This window comes from Sciurus vulgaris (genome assembly GCF_902686455.1).
Source record: "Sciurus vulgaris genome assembly, chromosome: 2".
Taxonomy (NCBI): Eukaryota; Metazoa; Chordata; class Mammalia; order Rodentia; family Sciuridae; genus Sciurus; species Sciurus vulgaris.
In genome coordinates, this window is record NC_136462.1 from 66,402,880 (window position 1) to 66,428,928 (window position 26,049).

Below are 26,049 nucleotides of genomic sequence, written 5' to 3' on the forward strand. Positions count from 1 at the left end.
CAAAAAAAATTGAAAATTATTTTGTTCCTTTTCCTTGTGACATCCCAATCATGAATTTTGTTCTCCAGTTCTCAGTGTTACTACCTCTTAATCATCTTGTATTACAGGAAATCTCAACTATGCTTTATTTACTGCTTATGTTCTTCACATTAATTTATACAATTTGGAAGATATCATGTTTCTGTACCTATTCCCAGTTACTTTGTTGTGTGGCCTACAGACTGTTTACACTTTTGTTTTTGGCATGTTATTCCTTCTTTCAAATCACTGATTTCATTAGTTTACCTCAAAAATTTTAGTTCTTTCCCTTCATACTCAGTTAAAATTCCACTTATATCGTACAGTTCTTGGTAAATACGGTCATCATTTTTGTAGTTTTTTTTTTTTTTTTCCTCATTTTAGAGGCCGGGGAATTGAACCGAGGTCCTTGCTCATGCTAGGCGAGCACTCTACTAAAGGAGCTATTTCTTCAGCTCCAACAGTCATCATTTTTAAAAGAGACATAGAGATTGAATTTCCCTTATCTGAAATGCTTAGGACCAGAATTGGGTTTTTTATTGTTTTTTTGGGGACATTGTTTGTTTTGTTGTTTGTGGAGTGGGGATTGAACTCCAGGGGTAGTTTACCACTGAGCTACATTCTATTTTTTATTTTGAGACAGGGTCTTCCTAAGTTGCCCAAGCTGGTCTTGAACTTGTGATCCTCCTGCCTTAGCCTTCGGAGTTGCTTAATTATAGGCATGTGCCACCATGTCCAACTCAGAAGTATTTTTAATTTTGAATATTTTTTTATTTTAGAATATTTGCATATACATTATTACATATCTTGGGGATGGGATACCAGTCAAAACAAGAAATTAGTTTGTATTGTTTGATTTTATATTTATATTTTTGTATTTTTTTTTATTCCTAATCCACTTGAAGTTTTTTTATTTCCTTATGTAGCTTACAGATTTTAATTTGTAAGGTGTTGATACATAAGTATTCACAAATACTTTATCTTCATTTTGAATTGTAACTTAACATTTGAATTTTTTGTTTTGCATTCTAATTTGCCTGATATACCTTTATTAAATCTCTTCAATTTTAGCATTTCTTAATCTTTTTAACTGTATCCTTGAATATAACATACTTGGGTCTTGATTTGCAAGACCCAAAATCTTTGTCTCTCGTTTAGCAGTTAAACCCATTCTGATGTGATTTATATTTTTGGCCTCACCTCTATTATTTTGTCATCATCGTTATTGTTTATATTATCTTATATTTTCTGTGTTTCTCTGCATGATGTATTTCCTTTTTTCTGATTTGTTTTTAAGTTCCTCTTGGTATTATTAGGAAACTTTGTACTTTTGTTCTAGTAGTTATTTATACACACAAACACATCCTTGCTTTCTTACTTAACCTCATTCTATCTGGTTTGTGATTATTTAATGGTATTTTGTATTATTTAATGAAAAGATTAACTTCTATCTTTTACCATATACATTTAACAAATGAGTTCATCTCTTCTCTTTCTTCATGTCTCAAATTATGGCTATTTTATTTCTACATATAGCTTGTAGAAATAAATCATGTAACAAATTAGTCTTCCATACTCATCTCCACCTCTTTTTTTTTTTTTTTTTTTTAATCTTGCCGCTGTAACTGAGATCCATAACTTGGTCTTTTTGCTGAAGCTTACTCATTCACCTTCTTTGTTAGAGAAAGTTCATCTTTATTCTTCAAGATGGACTCCTGAAACTCTTAAGATCTTGAATAATTAAAACTTTTTCTACTAACTTTGAGACTTAAAAAGCAGTTTAGCTCCATATGGAATCCTTAGCTCACACTTGCTTTCCTTGAAGGTTTGTTTTGTTTTTTAAATGCTGACTGACTTTGTATATTGTTTATGAAAAATCTTATGCCAGTCTTATTCTCTTGTAAGTTATTTTTCTTTTTTGCCTGGAGGCTCTGAGGGGTTTTTGTTTGTTTGTTTGTGTTTTAAGATGGGGGTTTATTATGTTACCCAGGTTGGCCTTGAACTCCTGGGGTCAAGGGATCCTCCTGTCTCAGCCCCCTGTGTAGCTGGAACTATAAATGTGCACCATTGTGCCCAACTATTTATTTTTGGAGTCTCTGTTGAAGGTTTACCAGAAAATGTGCTGGAGTTGATCATTGCAAGTCAGTTTGTCCTAGTATCTTTTAGGCCTTTCAGTATATATATTTTAATCTTTTATTTCTATAATTTTTTTCTGTTAAATTATATATCTTCATCAACTATGATTTATATATAAATTGGATATTTATTTTATGTCTTACATTTCAACAATCTTTTCTAATACTTCTTTATATTTATCTCATTTTCATGCTTACAGTTGTTTTCAACATTCTTTACTGTTTTGATTTTCTTTTCAAATTTGTTCTTCCTTAGGCACCTGATAATTTCATTCATTTCATTTTCAATGTCTTTTTCTTTTAGTTCTTTTCTTGACTTGAATCAATTCTATTCTTCTTGGTCTATTTTTTTTTTTTTTCTTAGTTTTAAAATTTCTGATTTTAGTTGGGTTACCCTGCTCCCAGTGTCTCTAAATGCTTGTTTGGAAATATTCACATCAGTTTGGAATATGTTGTTATGGTTCTTGTGCTTCCCATTTGATTTTCAGGGAAGCATTTCCATCCGTTGAATTACTTATTTTCTCATTTTCTATTTTCCTTTCCTGGTAATTTTGTATAGATGAAGACTTTCTTTCTGCAATTCTGTGAACCAGGTTGATGGTTGAAGTAGTTTACAAGAGTCCCAGTTTAGAGTTTCCTCTTCTAGATACTTATAAGTGTAGCAAGAATACAAAGTTTCCCTTTTGCTTCCCCCCCTCCCACACTACATTTTTTTCAAAGGATGCCTCTCCATTTACTCTAAACATTCTCTTCTTAAAGCATTACCTTTCCTGTGTGCACTATTAAGTCTCTTCTTTCTACTCAATACTTGGATCTACCTGTATACTTTTTCAGTATTCTAATACTTCGGATGGACTTTTTCTTTCTGGCTTGGTTTTAGATCAGTCTTAGATTTGCAGCTGCTTCCCATCTTTTCTCATAGTTTTTACCAAACTGCCCTTGTTGCTTCATGAAAGCCTGCAAAGGGAAAATGGGAATAAAAGTTTTCTGGGGTTTGTTGAATAATTTTATACTTAACAAAGAATTTGAAGTGTGGATATTTTCTGTCTTCTGGGTATATGGAAGGAATGAGTTTTGTGAGGTTTTATATTTTTTCTTATTGTTCATTTGGAGTACATTTTGAGAGACTTAGGCCAGAATTTCTCCTTGAATTGGTGTTGATCTTTAACACTAGAGATCAGCAGATCTCTTATTGCCACTTGATTGGTCACATTTGATTTATTTCATGACAGTTTATTTGTTAGTATTATTTGTGATTTTTTTATCCAATAATATGGATACTGCTAGTTTGCTCCATGTTTTGGGTGAAAGTGTTGTTTATAGCATCCAGTAGTTTAAAAGTGTCCAGAGAGGGGCTGGAGACATAGCTCAGTTGGTAGAGTGCTTACCTTGCATGCTCAAGGCCCTGGATTCAATTCCCAGCACCAAAAAAAAAGAAAGAAAAAAAAAGTGTCCAATGAAAATAGTCATTTAGTAAAGTGAGTAAGTTTTAAAAGTTGAATAAGGTAGTCCTCCTGGCAGGATTAGAAGAGGAAAGTGGAAGTGATTATAACATGTATGGACCAAATCCTTTAACTTGTATTTGTATAATTAGGGAAATGTAGTTAATTATTTCTCTCGTCTTGTCTGTCTCTTTCTTTTGTTCTTTTCCTTGTGTGCTAGGGATTAAACCCAGGGCCTCACACATGCTAGACTAGCGCTCCATCACTGAGCCATTCTGAATATCTGTTGTCTTTGAAACTTGAGGTTTTTGGGGTTCATTGATTTTAACATTCCTGTTTTTATTATACTTAAGATTTTGTTGTGCTTTCCTTGAAATATGAAAGAAAACCCCACAATAACGTTCATAGACAACATCTTGATAATCAGGTCCAGGTAAAATTAATAGGATTGATGATTCCTAAAATAAATTTTGGAAACCCTAGTCTAAGAAGGTGAATTATTAAGTGTTAAGAGGCTCCTATGAGTTTGTAATTACAATAATTTTGTTATTGTTGTTGTTATAGTTGGTAGTATCCTTACTTCTCTGCCTTCTGGACTGGATCATGGCCTTACCTCTAAAGACACTACTTCAGCCAGTTCATGCTACTGGAGCAGAAAATGATAAAACAGAAAAATCTGTCCTCAATTGCATTTATAAGGTGAACTTTTTTACTTGCTTTATTATTTATTTAGTAAGGGGTTTTTAAAAACTACAGAAACAACATTTCTGTAGTTTTAGATCTGGATATTTTCCTATAGATTTAGATTACAGCAAGGTCATTTAAAAGTACTTCTTTACAAGATATCATTGTTTCCACACAGAATTTGAGGGGAGTTAGATTTTTTTACTGTAAGAATCACTATTTAAATTTCACTTATTTTTTTTTGTTGTTGTTTTTAAAAGAGATATTAAACTTTACCATGATTGAAGCCCTGAGTTTTAAAATACTTAAAAATTTTGCCAAACTCTTATGTTACCATTTGACAGTTTTTCTCCTTTTATCTTCCTTTATTTTCATTTAAAGGTAAACCTTGGTATGTTCTTTTCCCTTGCATTTTCAGGTTTTACATGGATGTGTTTATGGAGCTCAGTGTTTTACCAACCCAAGATACTTTCCAATAAGCCTTTCTGATTTGGCATCTGTAGATTATGATCCTTTTATGCATTTAGAAAGTCTGAAAGAACCTGAACCTCTACACTCCCCTGATTCAGAACGGTCTTCTAAACTCCAGCCAGTAACAGAAGGTAAAATGAGTTTTCATATCAGTATTATTGCTTGGGTTCTTACAAAGTATGATCTGAGGCCAGGGGAGGAAATGATGGCAAAGAAGAATATCTCTTACTTTGTGGTTGTTTTACCTAAACAACTTGTTTATTCTAGCATGAGTTCATTTTTAGCTTAAGAAATAAGTTCATATACACAATTACTAATATATAATAGTTCTTCCGTTGTGCTTCTGGCCAAGCTATTCTTAGTTTTTATTTTATATAGAATTTATATAGAATAAGAGAACTTTGGAGCTGTGCATGGTGGCACACACCTGTAATCCCAGCAGCTCAGGAGGCTGAGGCAGGAGGATCTTGAGTTCAAAGCCAGCCCTAGCAGCTTAGCAAGAACCTAAGCAATTCAGTGAGGCCCTGTCTCTAAATAAAATACAGAAAAGGGCTGGGGATGTGACTGGTTAAGTGCCCCAAGTTGAATCCCTGGTACAAAAAGAGAAAAAAGAAAAAAGAAAAGTGAAGTAAGCTAAAAGATAATTTGGGGTTAAGGGAATTTTAAGGATGAAGAGAGTTGAATTTATAAGTTGAGAAGGAAGTAAGTGGGAAGTATATCATTAATAGTGAAGTCCCTGAGGAGATGAGCTGAAAAGTATTGATGGAAGATTAACCTTTCCTCTGGAAATAGAAAGAAAAAGAAGATAGAAGTAGATTAAAGATTTCACAGGAGTTATTGAGAGCCCAACAGAAAATGGAAACCATGAAATTTTGGTTGCACCAGTCAACAGTTAGGTGGGTGTAACTGAAATACAAGGGAACTGTGCTTTTCAGAATATTGGTATATGGTTTATCTGTGGAATCCAGTCTTGTTAAAGAATGAGCTGCTTCCATTCTTTATAATTGGGGAGAAAACAGAGTGATCTAGGAAGTCAGAAAGTAGTTGTGGTTGGTATTAAGTAGAGCCGTGGTTCTTAACCGTGGCTGCACATTAGAATACTGATGCTCCCAACTCATCCACAGAGATTTTGACTTATTATTTAGGATTGCTGAGATTTTTTTAAAGCAGTGCATGTGACTAATATGCAACCATGTTTGAGAACTATTGAGAAAATTAGTATTTTAGGACAGTGGTCTATAAATGATTTTTTAAGTAGAAGAGCCTATTCAAATAAATTTTATAAGCGAGGCTGATTTTTAAAACTTCTAAAAGTAGAACTGCAGCAGAATGGAGCCCTGGGAGCCTACCAACTTCTTTCCTGTCACTTTTCAGGGGTTCTCTCCAAGGAACACAAAACACAGTTGAGAAATCAGTAGGCTAGGAGATTGTAGTCAGAGTGGGCAATAAAGGAGGAGTTTGATTTTCAAAGGTAGAGTAGTTATAAATGATTAAAATATCTAGAATGTGAATATGATAAGTAATTTACGGTATACAATGAAAGTAAAGATACAAAGTTAGAAATCAAGGAATTCAGGCTGCAGTTTTGGGTGGACTATAAGTTTCTGCTGGTTTGTCTAGAACAAAAATGTGCGTATGAAATAGGAATTCAAGATTTAAATTATTGCTCAGATATAAAAGAGATATACTGGGCAGTATAATGTAGCAAAACATTAGACAGTAATTGATATAAGCAACTTAAAATTTTTATCTCTTTAGATTTGGCATAGTAAAGTAGAGCATTTAAAGTTTTGTGAAAAGTTTAGTTGCTCTTTGCATTTTTTCAGATGTTAAATTATAAAGTTTTGATTCAAGGCAGGATAGCGTATTTCTTAAAGCAGTACAATAAATGGAGCTTACTTACATAAAAGGAAGTTTTTAACATTTCATACAAAATTAACTGTATAGTATCAGTCACTGTATAAGCAGCAGAGGAAAAGATGTAAATAGATGGACAATATTCATACCAAATACTCCATATATTATTTCCTAAATGTATTAAATCATTCCTTTTTGAGGACCAGATAAATGAATAATCTTTTAGGAACAGCCATGAGCTAACAGCAGGTGATTCTGTGGTCTGTAGTGACTACATGCTGTGGTGGGGGGTGGAGGTAATGTGTTGAAAATGACTGATCATTGTGCCCTTGTCTAAGGCATGCTTCACATCTTCAAGTACTTTTTTTGGCCAATGAATTATAAACACAGAGTGTCCCTAATCAGCTCAGTATTGGATTGAACAAGTCTGATTTGAGAACTATTGGCAGGAGTAGCTGTAATTATTAAATTTACTAAAGAATAAGGAAAGGTAGTAAAGTTGGCTTTTTGTCAAATGGCAGTAGTCTTATTAGCAAAAAGTTATCATTTGCAGGGTCAGAGTGAAAGGAGGCTCCAAAGGATTCATTCTGTCCTAATTATAGTTTCACCTATACATATTATGCAAAGCTAATATTTAAAGCTTTTGCCAAAATTAACTTCCTCTGTGTGTTCTATTACAGTGCAGTGAATTGCAGCAGCTTTTTATGTCTTGCTGCTTTTGTATGCCATAATAATCTGTAATTATGGGTTTGCTGCAAATGCTGTAGGGTTTGTTTAATCTGACAATCTGAAAAGACAACCCTGAATAGACTTATTTAAATGAATGCTAGTTACATAAAGCCTTAGAAGCATCGATATCTTCATTTTGCATTTTCTCACAAGGTTGGTTATTTTAGAATTTCATTTTGAATTTCTAAATGAGAGAATTTCTTGTCTTCTTTATATCTTATTAGATAAGTATAAAATATGTCTGTTCTGTATTTCATAGCTCAAAAATAAGGCTGAATTTAATTTCCCAATTAACAAATAGATTTTTATCCTTTCATCTATGTGCATATAAGTGCAACTTAGGGGAAAAAAATGCTTTTACCTACATCTGAAATCTAAGTTAATCCTTTTAGTGTTTTCAGTGTTAATAATTATGACAGATTTGTGAACAAGTTCTAAAACTGCATTTTCACGATCTCTTCCTTTGGAAAGAGGATATGTAGGATGGACTGGCACCTGGTGTTTGGTGTTTGTTTTAGGGAAAAGGCTGGCTTATTCTTGGTGTTCATAAGCAAGTTTGAAAAAGGAGCTCATAAAACCTGCATTGCATCTTATAATGAGCTCAAAATTATTTTGTCTGTTATGTTCAGCTTTGTACAGAAGTTTTTAATTCACCTTTACAAATAAGTCTGTGTTTTTCTTATAGAAAAATAGGGTTAAAGAGTTTTTGGTTTATCCATGATCACAGAGCAAGCCAAAATCAGGAATTCAGTGAATCCATTTCTGTGATCATTTCTATTAAATTTCACTCGAACCTTTGTTAAGAATATAATTTTTTTTGTTCTGAAGAAAAGACTCACTATTTAAAATGAGTCAGCCATTTATGTGTATCACTCAATAAAATAAAGGGAGAATAAAATATAGAAAACATTTTTTCTACATCGAAAAATTTTAAATTGTTAATTCTAATTTTTATTACCATTTAAAACATAGTTTAGATTTATTTAAGTGAACTTTTCTAGATGATCCTAGCTATTTGGTATTCATGCTAAGTAGTACTTTTTTTGAAGTTTCTGTACACAGGAAAACACATTTTAAATTAATTGTTCCATATCTAACAAAGAAAAAGTCAATTTAACAAAAGGGGAAAATATAGAAATTAGAGTTGGAAGGCAAAAGACCAGCCCTGATATGAAACTAAAGCAGGTAAATCACTTACCTTCACGAAGCATGTGACCTCATATTCAAAATGAGGAACACTAGCTAGATTAGCCACTAATGCTGTAAAGAATAATTATATTCTAAGTTATAATTAGAGAAGGAAAAGCAGATATTAGATTGAAGCCACCCCTATTTCTCATCATCCAGTGACACAGTCTTGAAAATGGAGGATTAAATTAAGGCTAATCATTTAGTGTTATCTTCTAGTGTTGAATGGCTGATTTTCAGAGCTAGCATAAATTTAAAAATAGCTCATATACTAAGAAACTGAAATTTTCATATTTACATGTATGTAGAGATAAAAAATTGACCAATAATGGAAGATTAAATGTTTGATAGTAACATTTAAAATTTTTAAAAAGCCTTTAGAAAAAACTTTTTGAGTTGGAAAAGATGATGTTAGTATTAATGGCATAGTAGGGGATTGGTTGTGTACCCTCTTCTTATACCCAGTGCTAGTTCTGAACATTGAGGGCTATAACCTTAAAAATGTGAAACTATTCTTCCTTGCCTCTTTTTAAGAAATCATACTAGCAGTGGACAACCTAATAGACCTTTTTTCTTTTAAGCTTATTGAGGTAGTTTACATAAAATTTATTCTTTTTTTGATGATGTGATTTTTAAAAAATCTTTTTAGTTGTAGATGGACACAATACCTTTATTTTTATTCATTTTATGTGGTTCTGAGGATCAAACCTAGTGCCTCACACGTTCAAGGCAAGCATTCTACCACTGAGCCACGATCCCAGCCCTTATGATGTGATTTTTCTATGTATTGATTGTGTTGGTGGTAATACAATTTACTAGAAGTCATCTAACTAAATATTTTAAATTAGAGATTTTATTGTATGTAAATCAGAGCATTCTTGTTTGTTTTACAGAATGAGGAATTGAATCCAGGAGCACTATGCCACAGAACCACATCTCCAGCCCTTGTGATTTTTAATTTTGTTTTAAAAAATTTAACCTTTGGGCTGGGAATATAGCTCATTTGGTAGAGTACTTGCCTGCAAGCACAAGGCCCTGGGTTCAATCCCCAGCACCGTGAAAAAAAGAAAAGAAAAAGAATTTAACCTTTATTTATTTGTTTTGTTTTGTTTGGTACCAGGGATTGAACTCAGGGGCACTCGACTGTTGAGCCACATCCCCAGCACTTTTTTGTATTTTATTTAGAGAGAGTCTCACAAAGTTGCTTAGTGCCTTGCTTTTGCTGAGGCTGACTTTGAACCTGCAATCCTCCTGCCTCAGCCGCCTGAGCTGCTGGGATTACAGGCATGTGCCAACAACGCCCAACTATTTATTTGTTTTTATGTGGTGCTGAGGATCAAACCCAGGGCCTCACCCATGCTAGGCAAGCACTTTACCACTGAGCTACAACCCCAGCCCATTATTTTTAATTTTTAAAAAAAAATTTGTACTGGGGTTGTGGCTCAGTGGTAGAGTGCTTGCCTAGCACATGTGAGACACTGGGTTCAATCCTGAGCTCCATGTAAAAATAAATATATAGAATAAAGTTCTGTCCATCTACAACTTAAAAAAAAATTATTTCTTTTTAGATATGGGTGACATATGTATTTTGACATACATACATGGAGTATAACTTATTCTTATTAAAATTCCATTTTTGTAGTTGTTCATGATATGGAGTTTCACTAGAAGTGTATTCATATATGTACATAGAAAACTTAAGTCCAGTCCATTCTATTGTTTTTCCTATTCCCACCCCATCTTCCATTCATTCCCCTTTAACTAATCCAGTGAACTTCTATTCTCCACCGCCCACCCCACCCCTACCTTACTTGTCCAGCATCCACATATCAGAGAGAACATTCAGCCTTTGGTTTTTTGGGATTGGTTTATTTCACTTAGCATGGTAGTCTCCAGTTCCATCCATTTACCAGCCAATGCCATAATTTCCTTCTTCTTCGTGGCTGAGTAATATTCCATGGTGTGTATGTACTATATTTTCTTTATCCATTCTTCTATTGAAGGGCACCTATGTTAGTTCCATAGTTTAGCTATTGTGAATTGAGCTGCTGTGAACATTGATGTGACAGAGTCACTATAATATGCTGATTTTAAGTCCTTTGGGTATATGCTAAGGAGTGGGATTATTGGGTCAAATGGTGGTTCTATTCTAAGTTTTCTGCAGAATCTCCATACTGCTTTCCAGAGTAGTTGTACCACTTTGCAGTCCCACCAGCAGTGTATAAGTGAATCTTTTCCCCCACATCCTTGCCAACATTCATTGTTACTTGTATTCTTGATAATTGCCATTCTAGTTGGAGTGAGATGAATCTCAGTGTAGTTTTAATTTCCATTTCTCTAATTACTAGAGATTTTGTGGGTTTTTAAATTTTGAGACAGACTCTCACTTGGATGCCTCAAACTTGAAATCCTCCTACCTTATCCCCCAAGTAGCAGGGATTACAAAGTGTTTGCCACTGTGCATGCTCAGAATATTCTTAATATTTATTCTGACAAATCAATATTTATTCTGGCAACTAAGCTCTACTGTTCCTAACTGGTTAACTTTCAGAGAATACAAAATAATATCAGGCAAGATTACTCTGTGGTAGAATAATTATGTCTAAAACTAAATAGAGGCACTAACTACACACACACAAATATTACACAACTAAGCATCCTCTTCTAACATGAATTACTAATACATCTTTAGCAGTAACAACTCTCATCTCAGTTCTTCAATGAAAAGAATCAAGATAACTGTCAACCAGTTATCCCCACTTCTTGACACCACTCAATCCAGATCTGGCCTTTGCATCAGCCCTCCGTTGAATCACAGAATCACACTGGCAGTGTTAACTAGTTGGCTTTGACAAGTTATTATCTATCTTGTTTCCTCTGTGCCCTTCCTAGTCTTTCTCCCCTTCCTTCTTCAAATCCTCACATAAGGTTTCTTGCTCATCTAGGCCTCTCAAACTACTGTATTCTTTGTCTTATTTTATTCTTTCATACAACTTTTTAGTGTTACTCTTAAGTTCAGTGTTTGCTTTCCTTAATGTGCTTAGGGAAGCTGATTTTGCATACAGCCTACTGCTAGACTAGACCGCACTGACCCAGAAGATTCCTTAGAAAAATATAATACATAAGCAGACCCATCAAATATTTTTGCCTTTAAAATAATGTTTCCTTGACATATACTACCTGTACTGACTCGCTGTTTAAGTTCATTCTGACTCCTAAAGTTTAATTGGAATATCACTTTTCTCAGAAACACTTTTACATCATCAGTAAAAGTCAGAATTAAATGACATTTAAAGTGTGCTGTAAACTATGTCTCTGAATCTGGAATCTATTAATGAGATAAGAAACTTATCAGTAGGATAGATTTTATTGACTTTTTAATCTGTGTTTAGTGTATTTCAAGTGATTGATTTATAACACTTTGATCTCTCCAAAGTGATACACATTTGAAGACTTTGGTTCCAATTATGGATTCATTAGCAAAGATTTCAGAAAGGGCTTCCTTGTAAAATAAACAAAACTTCATCAAAAATAGTTTTCTTCCCTCTTTACCATCATTCTTAAACACAGAATCTAAGTTGTGAATATTAATATTTTTTCAAATATTTGATAGTGACTTTAGGACTGATGAAATATGTATTTATTGTTGTGTGTTATTTTGTTGTTTCTGTGACTTCTAAGAAACATCAGTATTCCCACTCATTTATATTTTTCATTTCTAGTGAAAACTCAAATGCAACAAGGATTAATCTCTATTGCAGCTCGCACGGTTATTACACATCTGGTAAATCACTTGGGCCATTATCCAATGAGTGGTGGTCCTGCTATGCTAACAAGTCAGGTTTGTGAAAATCATGACAATCATTACAGTGAAAGTACTGAACTTTCTCCTGAACTCTTTGAGAGTCCAAATATTCAGTTCTTTGTGTTAAACAATACAACCTTAGTATCTTGCATCCAGATCAGATCAGAGGAGAGTATGCCTGGAGGAGGTTTATCTGCTGGCCTTGCATCAGCCAATTCAAATGTCAGAATCATAGTACGTGATCTCTCTGGAAAATATTCATGGGATTCTGCCATACTGTATGGACCACCTCCTGTAAGTGGCTTCTCAGAACCTTCATCTTTCATACTTTCATTGTCTCACCAAGAGAAGCCAGAAGAACCTCCTATACCTAATGAATGCTTAGAAGATATAACAGTGAAAGATGAACTTGCCCTCCAATTTAAAAGATTTAGAGAAACCGTACCAACTTGGGATACAATAAGAGATGAAGAAGATGTTCTTGATGAACTCTTGCAGTATTTGGGTGTTACTAGTCCTGAATGCTTACAGAGAACTGGAATCTCACTTAATATTCCTGCTCCACAACCTGTGTGCATTTCTGAAAAACAGGAGAATGATGTTATTAATGCTATCCTTAAGCAACATACCGAAGAAAAAGAATTTGTTGAGAAGCACTTTAATGACTTAAACATGAAAGCTATGGAACAAGATGAACCAACACCTCAAAAGCCTCAGTCAGCATTTTATTATTGCAGATTGCTTCTTAGTATATTGGGAATGAATTCCTGGGACAAACGGTAAGGATACAGTAGAAACTTTTCTTTTTTTTTCTTTTTTTTTTTTTTTTTAATGTTAGTCTTATTAACCTTCTGTTCTTTTCCTCACCAAATTTTATCTCCTAATTACTTCTTTGATGAGTAGGCATATTTTTGGAGACCTTTTAGTTATTATCAGAATTCAGGGGAATAAAAAGTTAATCAAGTAAACTATCAACATTTTCAGATCGACTACTAAAACTGTCTGCCTTAGAAATTACACCTCATATGATTAAAAGGATTTTTTTCAACTTTCATGTTACCATGTAAGCATAACAATTTCTTTTTATTTCTTTCCTCTGGTTTTTGTTTGTTTGTTTGTTTGTTTTTGTTTTTGTTTTTTAGGTGGTGGTGGTACTGGGGATCAAATAAACCCAGGTTACTTTACCACTAATTTACATCTCCAGTTCTTTTTATTGAGATAGGGTCTCACTAAATTGCCAAGGTTGACCTTGAACTTGTGTTCTTCCTGCCTCTGGGATTATAGGCATGTGCCACCATACCCAACCCAACAATTTTTTTAGACTTATTGCAGTGTGATCATTTTTTATTTAAATTAGGGAAATTATTCCAGATTCAGGATCAAATTAAGAAAATAATGTCTTTTTTGTTGTTGTTGTTCTCTTACTATTTTATTTTCTTATGCATGTTACAAAACCTTATTTTAAAAGACATGGCTGGGAATGTAGTTCAGTATTAAAGCACATGCTTAGCATACATGACACCCTGAGTTCAATCCCCAGCACAAAAGATAAAAGAAAACAAAACAAAAGCAGCTTACTATAAACCCATGTATTCAAATGTTCAGATAGGAGTTAAATGAAGAGAACATTGGACTTACATGACCTCAGTTTAAGCCTTGGGATGTAGTGTACAAATTAAGAATAATTCTCACCTCTTGCAGTGGAAAGAATTAAAGTACAAAAGAAAAAAAAAAGATTTATGTCAAGGTAAAACATTACTAATATACATTCAAGTTTTGGTGGAGCTGGGGTTTTTTGTTCTTTGATTTTTTTTTTTTTTTTTTTTTGGTGCTGAGAATTGAACCCAAAACTTGTGCTTGCTAAAAACTCTCTCAGACTGAGCTATATCCCCTACCTTTAGTTTTAATTTTTTGTGCTAGAAAAATATGTAGGAAACTGCAAAGAAGCAGCACTATTTAATGACATATATTCTTTACATTTTTTCCACTTATTGCAAGAGGAAAAAGCTTAGATATCACTGGACATTGAATAAATCTTAAAGTAATTCAAATGTATATAAAGCATGGAAATGGAGTGTTTACAATCTTACTTGATTTAAATTTCTCCATTTATTAGAAAGCAGTATTCTCTGCCTAGGCCACATTGTATTAGAAAGACAATTTGTCTTTTATGTCCAAATACAGGTAATTATCATTTAGTTACTGTATAAATGCATTCTGTTCTCTTGCTGTGAAATGACCTATATCTTGTCTTCTCAAAAAAGTTTAAGATGGGAATCTATATTTTATCACAGCAAGCATTGATTTTTATGTACATATTTAATAATCTATAGAACAGATTTGGCAAAAAATTATAGTTTTATAGCATAAAAGAATATAAATATATTTTTATATATTTACACTATATATATACATATGTATTAAATGTTATATATGTTTACACATATAATATGTAGGAAAGAAAGCAAATTCCTAAAAGTACTTTCATTCATTTTTCTGGGTATGAGTTTGGGAAGTATCTGCAAGGAAGGATTGAAGTGGTCAATAGATATGATCCACTAACAGAAATGTATGAGGACCTGGTAGAAATAATGACATATATTCTTTACATTTTTTTTAGGGTCTGTTCTCCTTTGTGTTAGAAGTATGAAAAGGCAAGAAAAGTGTAAAAGTTGCATGAGTAGAGTGGAAAAGTATTTCCGGGACTGTCATGTCATTCACTGCAAAGGTGATGAAAATGTTTATAAATCTCTCTATTTAGGAGGAGCTTTCATCTCCTGAAGAAAAATGAAAAGCTACTTAGAGAACTTAGGAACTTGGATTCAAGGCAGTGGTAAGTTGTTGGAAAATCTTCACATTTATAATTAGCCATTCTCATTCTCTATTTAGAATAATACTTGATTAATATTCTAAACAGTTATACATTATTGTTCAGTATAACTTTAACATATATATATCATATTTTCTGAGAAATTCTTTCATTATAACTTAGAAATATGTATTAATTTTCAGAAAAATTTAGAATTGCATTAAAATGTTTGGTATCTTGTAATTGTTTAGACTTTATATGCATTTCACAATCTTTTAAATCATAATAATCTAATTGAACCTGGAAAGTGTCCTTAGATTTTTCCCCCCGTGCTTTGATAAAATTAGTCATATCTCATTAATTAAATCCAGTGGTTCTGATGGATTGAAAAGCTAGCTTGAAACTAGCCACCCTCTGTGACATCACAATTCGACAGGATTACAAAGTAAATAAGATGATTTGGGCCTTTCCCATATGAATCAGCTCTGCATCTTCCTGTCTCTTAAAATTTCTATATTGAGGCATCTTTCTCACCTTTAGTTTCAGAAAAATCATCTTTTCTTCTTCTTCTATATATACTTCTCTGCTTTGTATCTTCTGTCTGTTTTAAAATCTTTAAAAGGTAATCTTAGCCAGATGTGTGGTACATGCCTGTAATCCCACCTACTCTAGAAGCTGAGGCAGGAGGATTACAAGTTTAAGATCAGCCTGGGCAGTTAAGCAAGACCCTATCTCAAAATAAAAATTTAAAAAGTATGGGGACATAGCTTAGTGGTAGTGCTTCTGGGTTCAGTCCCCAGTACTGCAAAAATAAAAATTGAAGAAGTAACCTCCTCTTTAACTTGTATTTCTACTTAACTGCTTTTACCATAAATGTGTTCGTTATCTGTCTTTAAACAAATCAAAAATGAAACCCTTCCTCTGCCATTATCTTTTCAAACTCATCTTATTCTTTTGATGCCCTTTACTACCAAATTTATGGAAATATGCAATCAGTATTAATTTCTCATAATTTCTAACTAGCTTTTGTTGTGAAGGTTTTAGCTTTCCTCAAAATGACCTTTTTAAAATAGTTTTTAATTTTTTCGGTTATTACAGAAAATACAAAACAAAAACAATCCACATATTTATAATACTATTGTTAATGTTTATTTTCAGTCTTTCTTTTTTTAAGGACAACTTTTTCTGTCTTTTCTTTTACTTTTTTTATAAAACTGGAATCATAGGTTATATATTAATTTCTTTAAAATTTTAATTGTAGATGGACCCAATACCTTTATTTGTTTATTTTTAATGTGGTGCTGAGGACTGAGCCCAGTGCCTCACACATGCTAGGCAAGTGCTCTATCACTAAGCTACAACCCCAGTCCTTAATTTCTTTTTTTATATTGTGAGCATTTTCCTCATTTAGATATTCTTCAGAAATAATCTCTATAGCACCAAATTCTGTTGATTACTGAACATTTACAGTTTCTTGCTATAAGATCAATTCCTAGAAATACAATTATTAGGTCATAGCATAAAAGCTTATTTCCAGCTATATATATATATATTACAAAATTACTTTCCATTAAGTAATAATTTGTAACTATGCTATCACATAAAAACACCTATATAACTTCAACTTAGCCAGCACAAGATATTAGGGTTTTTTTTTTTTTTTTCAGTCTATAGCTTGAGAGACAGATCATAGTGTTTTGTAATTTTTGTTTACTACTAGTGAATTTTTAAATATGTTTAGGTGAAATTTTAATCTGTTTTTAAATTCTCTCAGCATCCCATTTCTGTTTCTATTTAGGAATATTTATTAATCACTATACTCTGTGTGTGTATGGTATGTTTGTGTGTGTGGTAAGGATTAATTTTTGTACTGATTGTGGGAGTTTTTCAGCTTTCAGTTTTCAACTTGAGATAAACATACAGGTTTTTCATTTTTATATAGTCAACTCTCAGTATTTTTCTTAAGATTTTCTCAATCGTTTGTTGTACTTACAGAATTCTGTTTTGAAATCAGTTAAGCATTCTCTTAGATTCCCTTGTAGATCTTAATTTGGTTGCAGTAGTAATTACTTTACATTGATAATTCTTTATTTCTTCTAGGATACATTTTAAATTATGAAATGAGAACTGAAACTAGCTTGAATATTGTCTATTTCTATAATTTACTGAATGACCTATACGTTTGCCATTAATTTGATGATTCCTTTATCAAATATTAAGCTGTCTGCTCGAAAGGTCTTCATTTCTATTGATTTTTTTGTTGTTTTGTACAAATGTTTTACATTGATATATTAGTATTTTAATATCTGATAGGTATTGTCATCTTCTCATCTGCCCCCCTTTATTCACATTATTATTCTCTTCACTATTCTAGCCTTTTTTAAAAATAATTTTTGAGTTGTAGATGTGAAAATATCTTTATTTCATTTACTTATTTCCATGTGGTGCACAGGTTCGAACCTAGAGCCTCACACATGCTAGGCAAGGACTCCACCACTAAACCACAACCCCAGCCCCCTATTCTAATCTTTTTATTTATCTAGATACATTAGAATTATACTGTTACTCTCCAAGGGTGGGGGGACCCAGTATTTTGATTGAATTTTCAATAAAGTTCTCATATGGAAAAAGTCACAATAGTAATCATAGTCTTTTCTATTTGTAATCATGCTATGTCTCTTTTATTTATTCTGAGACCCAGACATTACTTATGGGTATTTTTTAGGTGTTTTTATTATATTCTTGCTATTCTTAATAGAAAGTCTGCCCATTATATCTTCTGAGTTTTTCTGTTTTTAATACTTCTCTTTAACTGAAAATTTTAGTGAATTATCTTACTTATTTTAAACAATTTATAGTTGTCCCTCTCTTTAAACTTTGTTTAGGTGTGTAATCAATGACTACAGATAATCTCTTTTCTAATAGTTAGTCCTGTTCCTGCTTATGTCTTATTTCACTGCCCACAACTTTCAGGATTAGTGTTGAATAACATAGTAAACAGTGGGCATGCTTGTCTTTCCTGACTATAATGGAAAAACTTTTTTCTGATTTGAAAAAGATAATTTTTATCATGCTGAGAAAGTAGTCTGTCTTATAGGAGTTTTTATAAGGAAAAGCTTTTAAATGCTATTAAAATTCTTTTCAGCACCTATTCAGGTATTCATATCATTTTGATTTATTAACTAATTGATATCTATTGAATTTTAATATCAGAGGATTGCTAACAATGAAAACATCTAGCATTTTTTGGGTAAACCCTGCCTAGTCTTTTGACTTCCTATTGTGTTAGATTTACTAAAAGTTCATTTTGAGTAAGGGTATAGTCCATTAATTTCACAGGTTCTATAGTTATTTTTTATCCCTTTTTTTTTGTATTTTTGTATTTTTTTTTTTTTTAGAATTAAGGTTATATCCAGCTTCATTAAATGAGGATTATCTGTTGTTTAAAAGTTCAGAAGAATTAAAAGTGCTAATTTTTCTTTCAGTTTGTTTCATCCTTATTTGTCTTTTAACTCTTGGATCAATTTTCTTGTTTGTTTTCCAAAATTTGTTTTATTGAGATTTTCCAAATAGATTCTAGTAGAGATTCATACTTGACATCATAATTCTTTATTATATTCCTTTTTTCATTATAGTTTTGTGGTTCTTAAAATTTTTCTTGAGGCAGATAATTATCTTTTCTAGACTACTCCTACTTACCTTCTCAAACTATCTACTTCCATGTGCTTTTACAGAACCCTATCTATAACAGCACAGATCACTCTGAATATTAGTATGACTGTTATTAGTTATTCTTGTTACTTCTTTTTTAAAAAAACTATTAAAAAAACTCTATGGGGCTGCAGATATAGCTCAGTTGGCAGAGTGCTTGTCTCACAAGCACAAGGCCCTGGGTTTAATCCCTAGCACCGCAAAAACAAAACAAAACAAAAACTCCATGTAGTTTGTCAGTTCCCAGTTATCACTCTTCCTTTAAAATAATTTATCTTTGTTACTACATCGTCAAGTCCTCAGGGGCAGGAATCATCTCTTTTGCCATCTTGCTCAGCTCAGATCTGTATAGCTTTTTCCTCTTCTGTTCTGCTGAAGTTATCTTTCTCTAGGTTTGTATCCTAATCATTAAGTGTAAAGTTATTTCAGTCTGCATCATTTCTTTAACTTATCTGGTTAATTAAACTTAATTTAACTGAAGCGTGTTTTAAAATTAGAGTCGTTTTAGGTTTCACAAATATCACTTGGAAAGTACAGTTTCCACTTACCTCTTCTCCCCCTGCTCAGTTTTGCCTATTATTTGCATCTTGTCTTAGTGTGGTACATTTGTTAAAATTTATGAACCAATATTGTAATATAATTATTAACTAACATATTATTAGTATATTCACAGGGCTGTGCAACTATCATTATAATCTAATTTTAGAATATTTTAGTCCTTCTGAAAAGAAACCTGGTATCCATTAACAAGTTACTCCCCATTGCCCCCTAAACTCCACTTTCTGTCTATTGGCCTTAAACAACAATAATCTACTTTCTCTTTATGAATTTGCCTATTCTGGATAATTCATATAAATGGAATCAAACAAAACAGGGTATTTTGTAGAATTTGCTTTCACTTATCATGATGATTTAAAAGTTCATCTACGTTAACAGTACATCTAAGTACTTCATTTCTTTGTACTACCAAATAATATTCCATTTTATGGATATACTACATTGTGTTTTCATTCATTGGTTGATGGACATTTTAGGTTGGTTTGACTTTTTAAATGTTGTGAATAATGCTTCTGTGAACATTTCCTGTACAGTTTTTGATTTGAACATATTTCACTTCCCTGAGTATATACCTAGGAGCATAATTGCTGGATGCTATAATAACTCTTTTAACATTTGGAGGAACTGCCGATGGTATAGTAGCTGCACTATTTTATGTACCCACCAACAAGGTACGAGTGTTCTGCATTCTTCATATCCTAGCACACTTGTCTGCCTTTTAATATTCATCTTAGTGGATATGAAAGGGTATCTTGTTGTGATTTTGATTTACATTTCTCTTATGATTTATAATATCATTTTTTTCAGTGCTTATTGGCCATTTATGTATTTTATTTGGGAAAGTGTCTATTCAGATCTATACTGAGTTGAATAGTGTCTCTTTAAAATTTCATGTCAATCCAGAGCCTCAGTGTAATTTGAAGAGAGGGTTGCAGATATAATTAGTTAAGATGAGGTCATACTAGATTAGATTTGTCTTCAATCTGATGACTGGCGTACTTATAAGAAGGCCATTTAAAGACACACAGACATATGCACATAGGACAAATGTCCATGTGAAGGTAGAGGCAAAAATTGCAGTGATATAGTTACAAGCTAAGGAATGCTAAGGATTGTTGACAACCATCAGAGACTAAGAAGCAAGGAAAGATTTTCTACTAGAACCTTTGGAGTGAACAAGGCACTGTCAACACTTTGGTTGAACTAGTAGCCTCCAGAACAATTAAAGAATAAATATTGTTTAAAGCCACCTAATTCGTGTAATTTGTTATAAAAGTCTTAGGAAACTAATACAAAATTACCTTTTTACTATTGAATTGTAAGAGTTCTTTATACATTTGGGGATACAAATTCCATATCAGATGATTTACAAATTTTTTTTGTCATTCTATATGTTGTCATTTCACTTACTTGATGTATCATCTATAACACAAAAATGTTTATTTTCTCTTTTGTCATTTGTGCTTTCGTGTTGTGTTTAAGAAGACCTTGCCTAATGCAAGGTCATATGTTTTCTTCTAAGACTTTTGTGGGTTTAGTCTTTATATTTAGATATATGATCCATTTTGATATAGTATTTTTGTAGGTGATATAAGAATCCAACTTCATTCTTCTGCATGTAGATTACCTAGCTGTCCCAGCACCATTTGTTTAAAAGAGTTCTTTTCCCCTGTTGCATTGTCTTGGTACCATTATCAAAAAGCAATTGATAATAAACAAGAGTTTATTTTTGGATGTGTGATTCTTATATGTCAGTACACATTACCTTGGTTTCTTTGGCAGCAAGTTTTGAAGTCATAAAGTATGAGTCCTCCAGCTCTATTCATTTTCAAGATTGTCCATACTAAGTCTGTTGTATTTTCCTGTGAATTTTATTATAAGCTTGTTAGTTCCTACAAGATCGGCAACTCAGATCTTCTTAGGGAATGCATTGAATCTGTACATCAATTTAGAGAATACTATCATCTTAACAATATTGAGTTTTTTAGTTCGTGAATTTTTTAAAATTTAGATCTTTAATTTCTTTCAACAGTGCTTTCTAGTTTTCAGAATATGTTTTGTACTTTTAAAATTTATACCTAAATATTTTATTCTTTTTGATGATGTCATAAGGAATTTTTTTCTTCATTTTATTTTTGGATTGTTTATTGCTAGTATATAGAAATGTGATAGATTTTTGTATATGGATCTTGTTTCCACCAGTCTTGCTGAACTCATTATTAGCTTGAATAGCTTTCTAGTAAATTTTTTAGAATTTCTTTTATATAAAATCGTGTCATTTACAAATGGGGATATTTTTACTTCTTCCTTTCCAATCACATATCTAAATCAAAGTCTTTACTTGTTATATCTATTCAGATATTCAGTTTCTTCTTCAGGTCAGTTTTAGTAATTTGTGTTTTTCTAGGAAATTGTCCACTTAATCTAACATCTAATTTGTTTATATACAGTTGTTCTTAGTGTTCCCTTACCCCATTTATTTCTGTAATGTATGAAGTGATGTCCCTTCTTTTATTCCTGATTTTGGTAAAGTCTTTTATTTTTTCTCATCTAGCTAAAAATTGTCAAGTTTATTGATGATCTTAAAGAAACAATTTTGGTTTCATTGATTTTTCTCTGTTGTTTTGGTATTAGTGCATTAATCTGATATTAGTAGAGCCAGTCTGGTTCTCTAGGTTACTACGTGCATATTATCTTTTTTCATCCTTTGTGCTTTAAACTTTATCTGTGTCTTTGAATCAAAAGTTTGTTGGTGGTAGTTGTTTGCTTGGAAATGCCTGTTTGTTTTTTAGAGATTTGGTTTACCAACAATGTGCAGCCTCACATCTCCTTGCTCAGATTTTTTTCTTAATTATTTTACTGTTCTGTTTTAGTCTCTCAAGGGTCTTCCCTGGACTTATATCATCTACTTATTAATCAAAGTTTGTGCTTAACCCCCCTCAATTAGCTAGATTTTTTAAAATTTACTGTTGGATGGGTGTGGCTTAGAGGCCACTATCACGATTCAGAAAATTTCCATTTTTCATCCCACCTTCACACAGATACTAATAATATGAAGGCTCACTAATTATTTTTCAAAAAAAGAATACAGCCTTGGGCCCTGCACACAGACTTCCGGACTACCAGAAATGACTATATGTTATTTTTTTAAGTCTTCACTTCCTGGGCTTCCACCCTGAGAGTATTACTCAGTGCCATTGAGCCTTTTCCTATGTTGATAGATCTCTGTCACTTTGGGAAATATTGTACACCTTACTCTTAATTGCTCTGATTGGACACAGCATGATACCTGTGTACAAGCTTTTGACCTTCAGAATTGATCCCAAAAGAGCTCCTTTTTGCTGTGTCTTTTCCTCTTCCTCTTTATTAAACTTCTGACTGCTTTGCTGTTTTGCTCTTGTCATCAAGCTGCCAGCTTCTCTTAATTGCTTTATTCCATGCTCTGTTCCAGATAGTCATTCCTTTCAGGCATAACTTCTCCTAAGTTCTTTGCCTGCCTTTTATCCTGGGTATCTGTCTTCCATCACACCTGAGCCAGGGTCAGCAACAGACTTTTCCTGAGCAACACCTTCACTCTATAATTGGGATCTTGGGGAGAGTTGGCAGTCACTGTTCTTAGCAAAATCTACGCGTATTCCTCTTAGCAAAATCTACACATGCACCTAGCAAGCTGGAATGGAGAATTCTGGGACCTTGAGCTCCTGAAACTTCTTTTCTAAGAAAGGGAGCTAAATGAGGAAAGATCAATCTATGTGGTCCACTCATCTACCCCTGTTTAACATAGAGCTTCTGTAACACAAAGCTAGGCAAAGATGAGAAATGCCACTAGGAACCTGCATTTTCCATGGTGAAACAGTAACCCCAGACTGGGATCAGAGGAAAGAGGGAACCTCTCTCTTCTAGACCTAAGTAGAATGCTTAGGGCAAAATTTCTAATATGGAGCTGAGGGACTGGAGTGGGGGAATAAATTGTGGCTCATATGTCAAAAACTGTTCTTCCCAAAATTTAATAGATTTTCTTCAATGAATATTTCTCCATTTGCTATATGCCTTTAGGACAAATCCAAAGACTTTGAATGATTTTTTTTTTTTTTTTTTTTTTTTTTTTTTTTTTTTGGTGCTGGGGATTGAACTCAGGGCCTTGTGCTTGCAAGGCAAGCACTCTACCAATAGAGCCATATCCCCAGCCCTGAATGGTTTTTTTAAAGAATCATTTTCAATAGTTAAATTGTGTTTTACTTGGAGAAGTAACCACCTAGATCTATATTCTGTGGTTTTGGAAGGCCCCTCCCCTTGCCAAATTATATTTCACTGCTCATACTAATTATCCTAATGCATCAGGAATATTAAAAGTTTGCTTTGTATTTACCAGCTTAAGTTAAATACTGCCATTATTAAAAGCATTGAAACTTCTTTGTTGCTGATACTGAAACCCGCAGTCATGATTGGCAACTTCCTCAAGGTGCATGGCAGAATCTGATTGCCAGACTAAGCTGTTAAAATAACTGTTTTGGTTTTGTTGTTGTTGTTTTTTACAGTACTAATGATTGAACCAAGAACCTTGTTTTTGCTAGGGGAGCACTGTACCACTGCTGTACCTTCCTAGCACTTTGTATTTTTTTATACTGAAATTGGATCTCACTGGCTTCACAATTTGATCTGTCTGCCTCAGCCTCACTAGTAGCTGAGATTTTAGACATGCTACACTGTACCCACGTTGATTTCAATTCTTATTTACTTATTGGTTGTGGTTTTGTTTTCTTTTTGTTTTTGTTTTTGTTTTTTGTTTTGTTTTCATTTTTGGTAATTCCTTCATGGTATGATAATGAAAACTTTATATTCTGGTAATAAAGGTTGTCAACCCATGCTTTGATAAATCAACATTGACTAAGCATAGTGTACCCTGCTTAGCTTGGAAAAACAAATTTCTGATAAGAAGTTTACTTTTATTAATACTTTGAAATAGAACTAAAACTGCACAAATATAACTGCATAATTAATTTCCAAGAAATTAATCCACACAGTTTTATATTTATGTATGTGTTTCTTTTGTATTGTAAGTACCCTGAAAGAATCATTTCTCACTCATCTCTTTATTCCTACTAGTTCTAAAACATGACCCTTTTAGCCCTGGGATTCAGCTATATTGTACAACAGACAACTCTTCACATGCTTATGCATTCACATTTATCTGTCCTTCCTTATACTTCTTCTTCATTTGTCAATCTTTCTAACCTTCACTTAACTCAGTATTACCCTTCTCCCTTATAAGTTGCTGTTTCTTCAGTCAGAAGTAAACATGCCTTTTTTCTATTCCCAAGGCAATTTTGTCACTTTTATAATGTCTTACTTATATTGTAATTGTCTCCTCCTGTAAACTATAAAATCTCAGTTGTTTTTTCATTTTCTTATTGCCTGTACTTTGTACATAGAACTTAATTATTGGATGAATGAATGAAAAAAATGAATGAATGGTGTAATCATTTTCTTTTACAGCCGAGAGACACACAAGATTGCAGTATTTTATGTTGCTGAAGGACAAGAAGATAAACACTCCATTCTTACCAATACAGGAGGAAGTCAAGCATATGAAGATTTTGTAGCTGGTCTTGGTTGGGAGGTATTTTTTTAATTATACCAAATATTTTATAGTCATTCCTTGTTATCCTTGGGAGAATAGACTCCATCCCCTGTGGATACAAAAATCCAAAGATGCTTCAAGTCCCTTATATGAAACATTGGCATATATGCATATGCACATATTCTCCTGTATACATTAATTTATCTTTAGATTATTCATAATACCTAATACAATGTAAATTCTGTATAAATAGTTATTATGATGTATTAAGAAATTTTGACAAGGAAAAAAATCTATATGTGTTCAGTACAAATATAATTGTTATTTTTTTCAATATTTCCATCCATTTTTTAAATCCACCACAGATGTAGAACCCATGGCTATTAGGAAGCAGAGGGTTATTTTTCTTTTTCTTTTCAGCTTATTTTAGAGTCCTTATTTTAGGGGACACAGCAACTTAATGGTGGTTTATTATGCGAGTGTAGACACAATTGGAACTTTGAAAGGAAGAGTGTTGACTGTTTTTTTGAGACAATATTTTTGTCAGAGTACTGAGCTCATAGGTTTCAAAGATCTAGATTTTCCTTACAACCATGACCACTAGATTGGTGATCTTCAAACTAAGTCTTCAGGCTGTACAAAGCCTTTCCATGAGTAATGGGCATGCTTAATTTCAAGGAAATTAATCCAGATTCTCAACTTACTAATAACTAATGTCAGAGAACTTTTCTGTACTTTCTTTCCTCTCTTTTTCTATTCTTCTCCTTTGTAAAAGAAGGCGCAATACTCACCCACCCCAAATCCTACTTTGTCCCAAAGAGGTTTGGCACTAGTTCAAGAGGGTGTTCTCCTAAATGAGAATCCCTGAGAGCATATCAAGAAATATTGAAAGGTGTTGCACTTATGTTGTCCTGGCAACCAACTCAAGGTTCCTATGTCACATCTGTCTATTTTCGAATTATAACTCAGAAGCCAGGTATTTTTCATAAGGATTTGCAATACTCTTCTTTGAATTTAAAAAATGAAGCACCAGACATGTTCTAACAGAAAATGAATCTGAT

General features: G+C 32.9%; 1 protein-coding gene across 7 annotated transcripts in view; it reads left to right on the forward strand.

Annotated features, from left to right (window-relative positions):
* Positions 1 to 26,049, forward strand: part of RALGAPA1 (Ral GTPase activating protein catalytic subunit alpha 1) — a 212,513-nt gene that overhangs the window by 127,621 nt on the left and 58,843 nt on the right. For 6 of the 7 annotated variants that reach the window (XM_079119316.1, XM_079119315.1, XM_079119317.1 and 3 more), the window contains 5 exons: positions 4,160 to 4,294; positions 4,698 to 4,881; positions 12,247 to 13,108; positions 15,091 to 15,162; positions 24,904 to 25,027. In XM_079119316.1, coding sequence (XP_078975442.1) covers positions 4,160 to 4,294; positions 4,698 to 4,881; positions 12,247 to 13,108; positions 15,091 to 15,162; positions 24,904 to 25,027 — 1,377 coding nt within the window. Of the gene's footprint in view, positions 1 to 4,159; positions 4,295 to 4,697; positions 4,882 to 12,246; positions 13,109 to 14,949; positions 14,987 to 15,090; positions 15,163 to 24,903; positions 25,028 to 26,049 lie in introns of those variants that run through there. The other variant, XM_079119319.1, reaches the window with a different exon arrangement.